The sequence below is a fragment of the Podarcis gaigeae genome (genome assembly GCF_964106915.1).
Source record: "Podarcis gaigeae genome assembly, chromosome: 5".
NCBI lineage: Eukaryota > Metazoa > Chordata > Lepidosauria > Squamata > Lacertidae > Podarcis > Podarcis gaigeae.
In genome coordinates this window covers 39,682,680-39,698,284 of record NC_139681.1, presented here as the reverse complement: position 1 = coordinate 39,698,284, position 15,605 = coordinate 39,682,680, and the positions used below count along the sequence as shown (strand labels likewise).

Sequence of the window (15,605 nt, the reverse complement as noted above, 5' to 3'; positions counted from 1 at the left end):
AATTATTGTTGTTTTCACTTACTCTTTCCACCCTTTAAGAACTGTTTGCTCGGCGGAAACAGTTTGCCATCAGTTTACCACCCTGAATATACCCTGGTCGACATCAGATGCACGAAGAAAGGATTCACATAATGATATACAACCATATTAGCATACAGATCTCCCTTGCAGAACTGGGAAAAGCTACCTTTGGTATCTCATGATAGAATTGTGGAATATAAATCTTTTAATGAAAGCAAACAGAGCAACGTCTTTATTTCCTATATGACATTGACTTGTTTTGGGACACATGACTAGTCTTGATTGTCCCTAGATATTTTTATAAATACTTTGTTTCTTTCATCCTGATTTTTTGCACTGTTCGTTGAAGTCTACTTCAGCTGGCATTGAACATTCCATTTAAAACAGTATTCCTGGAAAGAAAAGGGTTATATGATGTGCATATAATATTAATGAAAATAATTATGTTCATCAATAATTTTAAAGGCATTTAAGTACAATTTATGTGTTCAAATGAGTTTAAGTACCTATTATTCCAATACTATGACCCCGTTCAGAGATAATTTCATTTCCAATTAACCGCAGTTTAGCAGATTGGGAGCAAACCATGCTTTTTGCTTTTCACTCCTTCCTTTGTATGCCTGGCCTTGTTGAGGATATCCTGCTCTATTTAAACTACAGTTTCTTGTGATCATACCTGTCAACTTTTCCCATTTCTTGCGAGGAATCCTATTCGGAATAAGGGAATTTCCCTTAAAAAAAGGGAAACGTTTACAGCTAGGCTTGTGATAGCCAAGCATGTGAATGTTTAAGGGCTCATTCCGTATCAAGAGACCCTCCATATCCTGGATTGGAGTGAGCCCTTAAACCACAGTTATAATCGGATGTTGCAGAGAAGAGATGGCATATAGGAACGCAATTCAGTTCCGGGTCTGATAAACCATTGTATAATTGGAACAAAATGTAGACTTCTGAACCAGACCCATATGGCTAGCTGTTAGAATTGTTAAGAGACAGTTAAAATGTCATAATGTTTAGCTTTAACTTTTATGCATATTAACTGTTAGGGGCAATACTAGGTGTTATTGTTGGTTGATTATTATTTGCAACCAGCTTCTGCTTATCAGAAGTAAAACTACTACATCATTATACTTACTATACTTTCACTTCCCTCCATCCTTCACACCAGGAACTTGAGCAGCTGATAATGATGGAGACAAAGAATTATAGGAAGAGTATAAAATTCTACCAGAGGTTGTTGCATAAGGAGAGAAGAAGCAAAGGTATATCTGTAGTTTGTAATTTTAAGAGCTTTGTTACAGTAATTGTGCATCTGTGCTGACACAAAGTGGCCCTTACTGCACTTTTTAAATCTTGAGGTGGTGAAGTGAAAACAGTGTTGCCCAAACTGAAGGGACAGCTGGAAGAAATGAAATCAAAGGTGCAGTTTCTTGACCTGGTAAAGAAGTACCTGCAGGTAATTCTTTGGCTTTATTTTTGAATTAGAAATTGGTATCTACTGTTTCCAAATCAGTGCATCAGGAAGTAGATTTTTTTCCCTACACGCCACACTTCAGTGCTGGAGGAATGAAGTATGAGAGCCCAAAGTAGCATTGCTATTTTAATGTGTAGAAGTGGCTCCCTTTGATCAGCACCACTCCCATAGTTGCCCACCAGTTTTCGGACCTGTTTATTGGTCACACAAGAATGTCCAGCTTCTTTACAGGCATCTGGCTGGCCAGTGTCACAATCAGGGTGGTGGACTTTGAGCTAGTGCAGTTCCTTCTCTAGCATTCGAGTTGAAAGAACCTCCTGGGTGGGCAGTGAGGATATGCATGTCCAGCTTTTGCATGCCCAGTGATGTGCAAATTAGTAGTCAGGGCCGTCTTTACCTGGGGGTGCAGGGGGTGCCGAATTCTGTGGGGTGTCAAATGTATACCTACCGTATGCCAGTCCCTCTCGATTGGCAGCAGTGAAAAGCAAGGGAGTGAAAGTCCCTGCCTCCCTCCTCCGTCGCTCTATTACTCCGTAGCGACAAATATTCCCGAGTCAGAAAACAAAAGCAGTTTTTTCCCCTGCTGTGTTGTTGTTACAGGTGAGCGATTTTCCCTCCCAAGAAGAGCTCAATAACTTTGGCTTCCCTACTCAATAGAAGTTAATTTGGGGGCGGCTAAACTAAAATTTGGGGGCGCTGGGCAGATCTGTGCATCCCGGCGGGGCATATGCTAAAGACGGCCCTGTTAGTAGTGCCTTTGTGTCCCTTCCCTTCTCCTCCCCATCACTGGAATAACTTTGTACCATTTTTTCTGCCTTGTCTCCTTCTGCTGCAGATTATGTCTATAGAGAAATGGGGAGTTGAGGCATGCAACCTTCTTGCAGTTGTTAACATGGCAAGCAGTGAAGCTCTGGGCATCGTTAGCTCCTTGGACTGCATGCTCCTCTTCTATAATATAAATAAAACCCAGTACAGAGCCCCGTGTAATGACAATCAAAGTCAGCCAAGAAATCTACAAGCTGGAACACCACTTGGGCTGATGGCATATCTCTATTCCAGGTACAGCCTGTTCTGCAGTCTCACAAAAGGTGCTGTCTGTTCTCACCCCCCTCCCTATTGAAATGAAGGTGCAATTCTGTTATCTATCTCCATGCATTTTATGCTGCAAGATTGAAAGGAAAGTGTCTCTCGCACTGCTTTGCAAAAGTGAGGTGAGAAAGAAGTTAAGGAATCACTCCCAGGTTAACACAACTCCTTTCGACAATTCTTTTCCAAGTTTAGGCAATGGAGAGCAGGATGGTCTGTTTCTCATTTTAAGTACTGGAGCAAGGGGGGTCCTATAGTTTAGAGTTAAATTTATTTTATCATGTCATGGTTGGGAAAGGCAAAGGGAGCTCTTATTTTTTCTGAAATTCTCGTTTTCTGGATTATATTGAGCATTCCAGATCAACATTTAGAAATGAACACATTGGGATAAAACACGTATTTAAGTACAAATTATTTCTGCATATTTTTTGAAATCACAGATTAATGTTGGAATGGGACAGAAGAGACTTAAGAAGTGAACACATTAAAAATTCATATGGACTGGAAATAGGGTATTTCCAATGTTAGTCATAGACCCATTGAAATAAGGGGGTTTGATCACAATAGACCTGTTTACATAAGAGGGTTTGATAAATCATTTCAGTGAGACTACTATATTAGTTGGATATCTCTCAGGATTATCTATTCCTCGTTGCAGCTCCTGAAAATGTAGGATTGTGATGTCATTAATTTTTTGAACATGCAATTTCTAAAAACAAAGGATCTGTTTTAAAAGAAAATAGAGATTGTGGGAATTCAAGTGACATTAATTGAATCTCTTCCTTTCACTTTTCAATCTTTCTCTGTACTTGATTCTAAGAAAGCACACTTGAGCTTACAATATTGATTTTTTCTTGTACTCTGCAGAAATGCATTTTTAGAAGGCTATGTACAGCAATTCCTCTTCACCTTTCGTTACTTCTGCTCCCAAGAAGAATTTTTTCAATTTCTTCTTGATAGAATCAGAATCACATTACCCAAGTAAGTGTTGAAATAAAGCTGAACTCTTGATACATTCCAGTTTACTAGCATAGATGTATCGGTAGTCTTTCCTTGTTCCTTTGAAATTGTGAATGATCGCTTTATTTTGAAACTAAAAGCATTCATTTAAGTTAGATGGGATTTATAAAATTTATTACAAGATACAACTGCAAATTAAAGACAGAGTCCTCTTCTTGGCTGAGTGTTTTGTCCAACAAATACATTCTTATTTCAATAGCTTTCCTTTCTTATTAAGCTACAAAAAAGGAAGCTACACTTCTTGTTTGTGTTCCGGAAGAGATAAACTGAGACACATAATCCTTTCAAGTACATAATTATAATTGGTGGAATATTCAAATGTCAATTTATTCACCAACTTTCTGTTGTTCTTAGTTCAAGCCTGGAATCTTGTTCGTTGCTTAGCAAAATATGTCATCGTAGCTTCGCCATTCTGCAGACCTGGATTAAAGACTGCTATGCTGTAGACTTTGCAGTAAATCCTGATTTTATGAGTACACTAAAAGGCGTTATCATATCTAAGGTAATTCACTATATTTACAGAAAATTTAAGGTGGATGTCATCTAAGTAAATCATCACATGCAAAATTGCATCAATGTTATATGATATAATTGAACTGAGAGGAAATAACATGCCTTGGGGATCCATCAGTTTTGTTTCCTAAATCACTCTAGTAAAGCAGGGTTTATTTTGGAGATACTAAGGCCGTTATAATCTGAAGAAGACTCTAATAATGCCCTCTTTGTAGGCAGGTCCACTCAATGGCTATGGCGAATGGTTGCTGTCACTACTGGGAAGCATAACTAGCAGGAAGCAAAGCAATGTTTCTGAATACTACCAGACAGAAAAATGGGAGGAAGAAGAAGAGGAGGAGGAGGAGACCAGTGAAATAAAACCTTTACACTTTCATTGTAAAAAGAGCTCAAAAGATGTTTTGCAAAAGGTACGAGGATTCTTTAACTTGCTCTACGGACAGCAGCACCTGGCATGTGCTCTTCTGTCTGTCTGTTTAGTTCTTATTACAAGTTTTCACCAAAGCAATACAATAAACATCAACAACTGTTACAGGGTCTGAGAGTTACATTCACAGCCTAGATTGAGACACGCCAGATAATAGGTCGTTCCTGGGCTGCTGTTCTGGTAGTGTAGCAGACTTCCACTTGCACAATGGAATTTCACCCCTCTTCTCCCCTACAGCATCTGTCCCCATCATACTTCCTTAAAAGATTACTAGTATGGAAAATAACCAGCTCAAGAGAGAGAGATCTCCAGTATTGGGAATAGAAGATTGGAGGCTGTATGGAGATATGCACGAGGAGCATATTTTTGACCAGAGCTAAATGAGTGTACAGAGATTAATAGCATGGCAACTCTGTCAAAATATTATTTAACCAAAGATGTTTTGTTGTAACAGTTGAAATATTTGCTGTTAGTGTATCTTGTTACATGTTAATAAACCCAAGCCATAGTATATTTTCTGGCTAAGGCTTATATTTAGTCTTTCAATTAGGCATGAATGGAGAATGATGTAAAAAACAAAAACCCAACATGAAATATTGAACTAAAAAGTTGAAGTTATTTTAATGCAAGGGGGAAGTAGTAATAATAGGATTCTATAGAGTCCTGTTCAAATAGACTTGTGGACTGTGCTCTCAAATGGATATTGTTGTATTAGGGTATGATGGTGTAAAATTTAACTGCATAGATTTATTGTACAGGTACTAGTCTTTGAACTTAACTTACATATTACATTATGTAATAATGTGTTCGTTTTTGCCTGAGTAAAGTTATAGACAAAGCAAATGCCTTTTGTTCTTTTTTAACAGAGCTTTAATTGGAATATCTCAAAGGAAAGTGAAACTGTTGCACCTTATCAGAGAGGCAAGCATGGCCTTACATCAGCTTTAGCAAATCCATGCTATTCAAATGAAACAAAAGAATTCTCAGGCTTTTACTCTAAAACAGATGGAATGCCATATCTCTTAACAGAATATACCGCACAACAACTTTGCCATCAGCTGACGCTGCTGGAACAGGTAAATTTGCATTTTTGGATAAAACCGTCTTTGTGGGTCAGTTTCTTAGTTGAGGTTCAGGCCTGGTTCTGGCACATAAACTGCCTTTCTTGCCCTGTAGAATGACTCCTGCAAAGAAACAGACAGGGTAGGGTTGCCATATTTCAAAAAGTAAAAACCAGGACACCCCAAAAGTTTAGGAATACCGCAAAATTGTTGAGCTTTTTTAGTCACACACTTTTTCGATTGCCTTGCCTAAGATCCAGGACAAAGCGCTGACTTTCTGAAATTCCCCCTGGGCATCAATTCCGCCTTTGAAATCCTGGTAATGTCCAGGAAAATCCAGACGCATGGCAGCCCTAGGACAGAGTGAGTGTAGCTCTGTTGATTCACCTGGATCTCTCCAGTGGTTTTTGATACCATCAACCATGGTATCTTTCTAGAGAGGTTGTCAGAGTTAGGGGGTCAATGGATAAGTAGTGTACACCAGATCAAATGCATCATACGCCCTTTTTCTCTGTTTTAGGAAATGTTCCATAAATGTCACCCAGTGCACTTTCTAAATTCAAGATTCCTTGGAGTCAATGATAAGAGTGTGTCTTTCCAAAAGTAAGTTTGGTGCTTTGCCTAGCCTAATGGCATACTGATATGTATTGGTGGAAAATTTATTAGCATGAGAAAATTTGTTGTAGACTTCAGAGTATGATGAGAGACTTCAAAAAAGTACACCAACTGAGACAGGGCAACATTATCCAAGGACATGGATACTGCCTGATGCTGAACACTGAACATACTTTTTTTAAGCAAAACGTTTTGACAAAATAGTAGCATACATCTAGTTTGTAAAATAGATATTTTTCATTTATTAATAGTCTAGTGTTAGCCAGAGGCTTATATAAGGCAACTTCTGAGAAAACTTTTCGGTTAAATACTCTAAGGTCTCTCAGATTTTGAATGTATCTCTTGCTTCCAGTTCACGATTATCATTTGTTACACCTTTGACATGTTTTGTGGGTTCTATATTTTGCTGGCCCATTTTAAGACTGGAGCCTGGGAGTTAAGACATTTTCTCCATTATTTTTTCCACTATACATAATTTGGGACTAACAGAAGTAAATTAGCATAGCAGAAATGGTAAGGGGCTGTAAATAAAAGGCACCTGTGCCAGTTACTTTACTGACACAGGGAGAGACAGACAGACAGAAAAGAAAAAATAAATATATTTAGCCTATTTGGCTATTCACACAGGGGTTCCGTCTGCTGGAATGAAGGCAGGAGTGCCCCTCAGTAAATGCCTCCCTGATGCATAAGCAGGAGGAAGTGGTACTTGCTTCACCTTGTTGCTTCATTCAATTCTCTCCTGCCAAGCCTTGTTACCCACTGCATTCGCTGCTCCAGAGTATCTTGTTTGACTCCTCACAGCCAGGAGGAGGAGGAGCCTTTTATTGTACTGGGAATGTCTCTCTGTAGCTCCATCACCAACACCTGCCTCTTTGTCTGAGCCACTGGGTAATTCTGGGAGCTACACTCAACTAATTGTAAGGAAATAATGCTGCTTTGCCCCCTTTGCATGGATATAATCTAATTTTTTAATTTTTTTAGATGCTTGTCTTTTACAGAGCTGCTTCTTCTGAGCAATTGCCTTCTCAAGCCTATAACCTTTTTGCGGAAAACTGTGTCCAAGATGCTTACCTTTTGCAGCTTTTAAAATATGCAGACAATGTCAGTAATTGGGTTGCTGCTGAAATTGTAACAAGCTACAGCTCTAAGGTTTGCAGTCCTCTTTTTCATGATTGCTTTTCGTGTGTATTGATAATTTATTTGTGGTTGACCCTTCTTATGCAGTTATTTTGTCTGTGTATGATCTGAATTCCTGCCCACCTAGCAGTTTGAAAGCATGTCAAAGTGCAAGTAGATAAATAGGTACCGCTTTATAGCGGGAAGGTTACGGCGTTTCCGTGCACTGCGCTGGTGCTGGCTCACCAGAGCAGCTTTGTCACGCTGGCCACGTGACCCGGAGGTTTCTTCGGACAGTGCTGGCTCCTGGCCTCTTAAGTGAGATGAGCACGCAACCCCAGAGTCGGTCACGACTGGCCCGTACGGGCAGGGGTACCTTTACCTTTATGATCTGAATGGACGCAGGTGGTGCTGTGGTCTAAACCACTGAGCCTCTTGGGCTTGGCAATCAGAAGGTTGGCGGTTTGAATCCCCACGATGGGGTGAGCTCCCGTTGATCGGTCCCTGCTCCTGGCAACCTAGCAGTTCGAAAGCACGTCAAAGTGCAAGTAGATAAATAGGTACCAATCCGGCGGGAAGGTAAACGGTGTTTCCGTGCACTGCTCTGGTTTTGCCAGAAGCGGCTTAAGACATGCTGGCCACATGACCCGGAAAAACTATCTGTGGACAAATGTCGGCTCCCTCGGCCAGTAAAGAGAGATGAGTGCCACAACCCCAGAGTCTTTCACGACTGGACAACTGTCAGGGGTCCTTTACCTTTACCTTTACAATCTGAATAAGGTTCTCAGCCAGTAGGATGAAGTAGCCATAGTGGCTGCAAGAGGTTTAACATTCAAAGAAAGAGGCTTCACTTGAAATGCAAACATTAGCTCCTGATAGAAGGGTTTTTGTTTTTTTACCGTACTGTGGCAGGGAGAGAGAGTGAAATTTCTGTTGCTCTCCCTAACAATCCCAAGGCTTCTGTTTACATAACAAAATATATTCTTTATTCTTTCTCCTGGTTATACTGCTGGGTTAGAGTATACAGTTCCTTTAAATCATTGTTTTGTGTGGTTGCTTTTAGCAATGTTGAGATTTATGTATACTGCCACTGATTTATTGACATTATGTTGATATTTGTATCTGTTTATATTACATTTTGATTATCTTTAATAATATTATTCATTTGATATGATGTGATCTGCTTTGTGCACAATCTTGTGGAAAACCAAGGTCACACCTGTAACATATATTTTAATGCACACATTTATACTACTTTAAAACCCATGGCTTTCCCCCAAGAATCCTGGGAACTGTTGCTTGCCCAGCACCCTTAACCATCGCAGTTCCTAAGATTCCTTGGTGGAAGTCAAACATTTCAAATAAGTTCTACCCAAGAGTGGAGTCAGTGGCATTAATGAACCCGAGTTAGTCCTTAACATCAGTAGATTTGCTCTGAGTAGCACTAGCATTGAATACCACCCTGTGTGCTTTAAATGTATAGTGCAGATGTGGCCTAAGAAATGAATGAATACATTCAGTATGTTCTGGCAGAATGCGGCACCTCTTCCTATAACAGTACAGAGATATCCTGGAGAAGTGTTGCACAGGACTGAAATGCATCTAACAATGTAGTATTTATTATAGGCATCTTTGTTTTTAGGGTTTTTTTAAAGGGATGGATTAGCTATACAGGCTTTAGAAATTCATAGCTATTAGAAATTAGGTTCATTCATTTGCATCCTTGCAAAGGCCTGCCATGAGCTAGGCATGTAGTAAAAATTTGTTTAATTAGCCTTCTGTTTCATGAATGCCAAGATTTCCTGTTTATATTCTTAAAACACAAACACACACGGTAGCAGCTGTTTGGGCTGTATTGCTCTTCTGTTTTCCTCATGAGTCATAACCAAATACCAGGAGGGGCAAGACGCAGGGACCTCAGTGTGGTGTGGTTTGTGCCAGCACACTGTGCTGGGCTTCAGACACCTTCCCCTCTTCCTCTTGGCGAGGGCAGTGATGTATGGTGTTGGAAAGCTGGCAGAGCAACTCAGCTCCACTTGCAGTACAGCTGCTGCTGCTGCACACACAGAGAGGAGAGAGGATATTTTGCTAAGCAAATCACAAACGTCTGGAAAAAAAAGAGAAGTAGTAGTTAGAGTTGCAAGTATGCTCCTATGACTTTCTGAAGTGGGTATTTGAATTCACCTTTAATCTTGCGTTATAAATATGTTCTTGCCATCAAGGGGCTTTTTCCCATGCTTGAGATGAAAAGATCTCTATCTAAAGTTAAAGTTTATAAAATGTTATTTCACACTAATTTGGTCAGGTTTGCAGTATTTAAGATAGCCACAGCTACATGGTTGCATGAACCCATCTCTCATTTTTATGATTCAGGGCATGATTCCACCTTTCATTAAATTTGCTTTATTGGAATGTTATGTTCTGCAAGTGTTGGCAGAAGTGTACAGTTGACATATCTTTCTATTAATGTTCAAAAAAATATCTGGGACCAGGAGCAGATCAGTAGATAAAACTGCTAAGCCGCTTGCCTTTCAACAATCCCCTTCTGGTTCAATAGGAGACTGCAATTTGCCATAATTGCATCTGTTGGCTTTACCATTCATACTGACTTTCCTTTTAAAAAGTAATTTACCAATAAAACATCACCGTTTCTCACAGTGTGATGAAATATCTGTCATCTATTTGTACATGTGTGGCAGCAAGTTGAATCTGGCAGAAATGGAGATGAATGCTTTTCCTTTGTTCGTCTCTGCACATAGTCCATTGACAATGGGTGCAATCTTTTAGTACTCCAGGAACAAATGAGGCATAACATGACCAAGTCTATGGAACTCTTTAAGAGTATTATTCAGAACTATTGTTTTAGGATGCAATTTAGAGGGGGGGGGGAGAGAGAGAGAGAGAGAGAGGTGGAAATGCTTTTCTTGTGCTGTGTTGAGTGCCCCTAGAGTGTAAAGGTTGGATAAAAGTCCCATAAATAAACTAAGTTATGGAGAAAGGCCCATATCTCTGCCCCTAGGTTCAGTGCATGCTCTAACAAGATGAGGATCCTCTCCTCCTCATCACTCGATCACCCATTTTGTTCTTGCCAATGTGGAAATCTCTTATGGCCACAGTCTTGCAAGCTCCAGTTCTTTCTTTGGCTTTAGTTCCAGCAAACCAGCATGGCCTTTTCATTGGCAGTGTTGTAATTTGTGACTCTGCTGGATGCAGGGGTCTCCTGGAAACCAGCTGCTCTCCATAATTCTACAGCCACTGGTGAATAAACAATGTCCTGGTTGTCAATTGCCTACAGAGGTCTTGCAGCGCCAGACTCCCAGCAGCTGCATGCAGAAGGAAGGGCACTGGAAGCAGTTTGATTTGTGCATTTATCTGCCCCATTTATATCCCAAAGGGAAATCCTAGTATGATGTATAAACCAGTGTTTCCCAACCTTGTGCCTCCAGATGTTTTTGGCCTACAACTCCCATCATCCCTAGCTAGCAAGACCAGTGGTCAGGGATGATGGGAGTTGTAGGCCAAAAACATCTGGAGGCACAAGGTTGGGAAACACTGTAAACCAATGCACTTCACTGCCTTTTTCCTTCATGTGCACAGATGATACATATTTTTTTAATGTCAGGATTTACTTGGAACATAATAAGCTTTCTTATCCAATTTCAATACTTTAGGGAGGAAACATATACAGTAGGATAATTGATGAGCTGATGAGTTTCCTAACATATAAAATAATAGAAATGCAATTTATATGCCACTGATGCATGGCATTTTTATAAATTGGGTGCTGTTGTGATAGGCTCAATTCATTTATATATTTTTAGCAGGTTTAAAAGGAAACCATAAAAAAGTTTGCATTGTTGACATGTTTGCTGGAAAATATTGGTTTTTGTTTTGTTTGCAATATTCCAGGGGTTTAACTTCAAGAAGGCTGATAACTTTAACAATTTCTTTCTGGTTGATATTCTGTAGAAATTTGGAAATGCTTTAATCTATCACATTATCCACCTTTTTTCAAAAAAAAACAACATAACAAAAAACACATTTCCCCCACTCCCTCCCCCTCTTTTTTTAAATGAGGCCTCTCAAGATGATGGACTGATATAAAAGTAAACCGGACACATGTATGGTGCTTTGTGTTGCATGACATTGAAAATGAGAGGAATCAATGGAAAGCAACACTTAAAACCTAATGAAAGAAAACATACTATGTAGCACATTCATGTATTGTCTCAGTTCTTCAGCCAATGCAGCCCAGATGTGTTTGTGCCATAGTTTCATTAGCTGAGTCCAACCTGTCAATTCAAGAGGTCCAAATCCCAGATATTTCTATTATTAAAATATATTACCAGTGCCAGGTTGCTTTGCTGGACTGTTTTAACTTTATACTATACACAAGAGCGGCATGGGGTCCGTACACCCTGTCTTCCTATTTCATATGTTGATTCATTTTGTCAATTTGAGAATTCTTGTTCCTATCATTTTGATAGCATCAACCTCAATCAAAGAATAAGTTAGATTCTTTTTTCAACATGCACAGCAGAAAATTTGTTAGCTGTTCTTTTAATAGCTTCCCATGTTTCTATCTATAGCATTCTTCAGAAATGCACATAGTTGTTGACTGGCAACCAGAAAACAAGCAATTAGAGAACAGCTACTTTTCCTGTTGTTGAGTAAGAAATGTGATCAATACAGGGTTTTGCAGAATAAAGATGTCATGAAATAAGTGTTCCATGATACCTGTTTCCAACATGTAAAGCAATATTTGATAATTATATAATTTTACATAGTCAGCTCTAAAAGGCAACCTTTTTTGCCAGCTTATAGATGGTAGATAATGCATTTCCACGCATTGGGTTGTTCTGCAGTTAGCGGTTTTCATTTTCCTCCTTAAAACAACTTGCCATCTCTCATTGCCTAACAATATGCATAGTAATAGGTTCACTGGTGCCTCAATGTGAGGGTTTCCAAGCATACATCTCACACACACATTGGCACTGAATATCAGCACGTTCTATAAAACATGTATTATTATTTTTATTCCAGATGCAGGTGAACTTGCTATCAAAATTCCTCTTCATTGCAAAATGTTGCTATGAGCAAAGAAATTTTGCTACCGCGATGCAAATCCTAAAAGGACTGGAAAACCTCATTGTGAGACAATTACCAGTGAGTAAGCATTCACTTTGCAATTCATCCAGATATTGTAGTTTTATAATTTATTTTGGACGGGCAATATGTTGAATTGCAGCTCAAAGTCCAAGCTTCAGAGGACTAACACTTTGCTTAATTTCCTTTTTCCACTAAGGTTTGGAAATGCTTGTCTTCTAAAGTGTCTGAAATAATGGAAGAACTAAAGGCTGTTGAGGTATTGCAAAAATATAATCTCTTAGGTGAATTGTAGATAGGTACAGGAGCCACCTTCAAGTTATTCTTTTTTTCTTCCCCTACCACTTCTCCGCTTCCCAGCAAATCCAGTTTTAGTAAAAAAAATGCACATACTTTTTTTCTTTTCTAGGGAAATTTGAGGAATCTGTAGAAAGCTGAAAGCAATGGAACTTGCACACCTCTCATTTTGGATTGTGCCAAATAGGTTGGATCCAGAATTGCTTAGGTGAAATTAAGTTCCATTGAAATCAGTGATACTTAACTTAGTCTACTCTACACTTACTGTTCACACTGTTTTTAATGGGTCCTGAATCCAACAAACTTAACGTGGATCTAACACATTATGTTTAGCACAATATTTATTTATTTATTTTACATTTTACGCTTGTCCCAGTATTATTCCCAAGAAGCTCAGGTTTCCTCTTTTATCCCCTCTACAATCTTGTGATCCTAGGGGAGACTTTCTCAAACAGTGAGCTTTCATGATTATGGGGGGAATTTAAACCAGATTTCCCTAGTCAGAGCTAGAGCCTCTTATCTTCTGAACAACAAAGCTTTTTGTTCTTTGCCCTCACTGATTGGTTTTACCTGTCCCTCAAGATAACTCATATTCAAATTCTTTGCTATAAAGAACATTCACAAATTCTGGATAGTGATTGGTGGAGGAATTGGAAAATCATTCAGGAAAGGAATCCCTGCCTTTGTTTCCAAATAGCTTTTATCTTACTAGATTCAGTATAACTGAGAAAGTCAATCAATCCATCAATTGTATGTTATCTAATACACACATCTGGAGCTATGTCCTACTGAAACTAATTGGGATTATTTCTGACTAGACATGCATAGGGTTTTGCTGATAATAATCTTTAACTTGTAAACAGAAGGAGTTGTCTTACCACTAACTTTGCTCCCTGGACTCAGGCTTCCTAAATCCAGAAGTGTTTCACGTTGAAAATCTAGTAATTCTTTTGGCCTGACTACAGTTTCTGAAATACATTCCAGAGGACCCTCAGTTCCAGTGAAGTAGATATGCGGCCACTTCAATTGTTTAAGATGTTACATTGCCCTGTGCAGGTTCACCTGACTGGAGATAAAGCTTTGCAGGCTGAGGTCTAGCATTAAAATAAGTTTCCAGGCTGTGTCACGCCAATCTCTTACTCAAGTTAAGCTTCACTTACTCGTCTGCATTATTTCCTTCTCTAATCCCCGTTCTTTTTCCTAAAACACTATTGTTGCACTGAGCATGTTCTGTACAGTGCCCTAAAGCCCCCATCAGATTGATCTTTTATACCATGTACTAATGTGTCTGCATATGTATCTATACAAATTATACCAGGTGTTTTTAAAAAGTGACAGCTTGTGTTTAATGGAAGGAGAGAGATTTAAGACTTCACCAACAATTCCATCAGCCCATGTTCTGGCAATGCATGTTCAACAGCTTGAAACTGGAGGATTTACGATGAGAAATGGGACATATAAATGGACTAAACTTAGGTAATCTTATTTATGCCACAGAATTCTTCACAAACCAATATAGAGCAATGGAAACCTTAAAAATACATTCAGTATTTTGGCTTCTCTCTATAGGTATAAAGGTAAAAAGAGTTGACTTGGTTTGATTTCATTGTATAATGCCTTGTGTGCATCTACCAATTTTTTTAAAAAAATATTTATTATATACACATTAGTCTTTTCTGTCCTTTATCAGCTGGGAAACTAACTCATTTCTTTAATTTGTTTTTGTTTTAAGAAACATTGCGAAAGTTGTGAGCCAGGTTCATGCACTGCAAGAAAACCACTACTTGTTCGCTCCAGATCACCGGCTGCAATCTTTCTTAAGACACAGAATAGCATCTTTTAGTGATGCAGACATCTCTGCCTTAGCAGCAGACAACTATGCCAACTTTTACCAGATACCAGCTGAAAAGCAGTCTCGGAAAATCCAGGACACACTGCATAGGATGAAGGCAATGTTTCAATAACTGCTTATATTTCATCCTCAATTTTTTAAGGTTTAAATAATTTACTTTTTGTAGTAATTGGTCCATAAATGTATCATCTCAGCAGTGACTGAGCTCTATTTATGAATGTTTCAGTTTGAAAAATCCAAACACTAAGCAAAAGGGGCAAGATTCCTACTGTGTTGTTCACTTGTCAAATAGCAAGTTGTCATCATACGAATTTGTCAAAGCTGTGTGTCATGTGAGGAAATTAAATATTAAGTCCTTATTGTTTTGTTTTAATTTTGTCTGAACAGTGGAGTTTATTGGAGAATATGAGTGCTATATTTATATCAAGTTTGAGTATTTATTATCTTGTCAGGAGATATATTAATTTTTGGCTGAGATTTGCTTTTGCTTTTCCTTTAGAAAAAACAAACTGATCTCTTGCAGCATGAGTTATTTCTATCGTAGAATAAGAGGTGCTAAATGTGGAAAAGGAAGGCCAGTATACATCTCTACATTTCAGTAAGGCTTGTAATTGCCTCAACTATTCCCTTTCCAAACAATGAACTCATTATCCACCACTGTTCTTTGAACTGGCCCCATTCTACTTTCAGAGCCTATTGAAGAGGCAATTTTATTCAAGATTTCACTTGAAATGAATGCTGTGCCAAAAAGGCATTTTGATCCTTCCTGCTAAAAGCTTATTCAGGCCATTACATGAGCCTCCCCTTTGGTGACCTTTCAAAGGACCTTACAAAAGGGGGTGAAATTATGTTTTTGCAGGCCTATCCCTTGGTCTGAATGGATTTTTTTTTTTGGGGGGGGAGGGACACATCCCTGTTAACAAGCCAACCGGACCAACACCTATTTATTTTTGCTACACTGCACTGCAATAACATAAATTTCACAACATGGCAAAATATGGATCGTTAGTCTGGTTA

General features: G+C 38.9%; 1 protein-coding gene across 11 annotated transcripts in view; it reads left to right on the top strand.

Annotated features, from left to right (window-relative positions):
- KNDC1 (kinase non-catalytic C-lobe domain containing 1) overlaps window positions 1–14,947 on the top strand; it is a 76,659-nt gene extending 61,712 nt beyond the window's left edge. For 7 of the 11 annotated variants that reach the window (XM_083740987.1, XM_083740986.1, XM_083740990.1 and 4 more), the window contains 13 exons: window positions 1,190–1,283; window positions 1,380–1,477; window positions 2,331–2,554; window positions 3,449–3,562; window positions 3,956–4,103; window positions 4,330–4,524; window positions 5,408–5,617; window positions 6,123–6,205; window positions 7,216–7,366; window positions 12,377–12,499; window positions 12,639–12,698; window positions 14,055–14,212; window positions 14,469–14,947. In XM_083740987.1, coding sequence (XP_083597113.1) covers window positions 1,190–1,283; window positions 1,380–1,477; window positions 2,331–2,554; window positions 3,449–3,562; window positions 3,956–4,103; window positions 4,330–4,524; window positions 5,408–5,617; window positions 6,123–6,205; window positions 7,216–7,366; window positions 12,377–12,499; window positions 12,639–12,698; window positions 14,055–14,212; window positions 14,469–14,700 — 1,890 coding nt within the window. In that variant the 3' untranslated portion in view covers window positions 14,701–14,947. Of the gene's footprint in view, window positions 1–1,189; window positions 1,284–1,379; window positions 1,478–2,330; window positions 2,555–3,448; window positions 3,563–3,955; window positions 4,104–4,329; window positions 4,525–5,407; window positions 5,618–6,122; window positions 6,206–7,198; window positions 7,367–12,376; window positions 12,504–12,638; window positions 12,699–14,054; window positions 14,213–14,468 lie in introns of all 11 variants that reach the window. The other 4 variants (XR_014564889.1, XR_014564890.1, XM_083740988.1 and 1 more) reach the window with 4 other exon arrangements.
- Window positions 14,948–15,605: the final 658 nt, after the last annotated feature.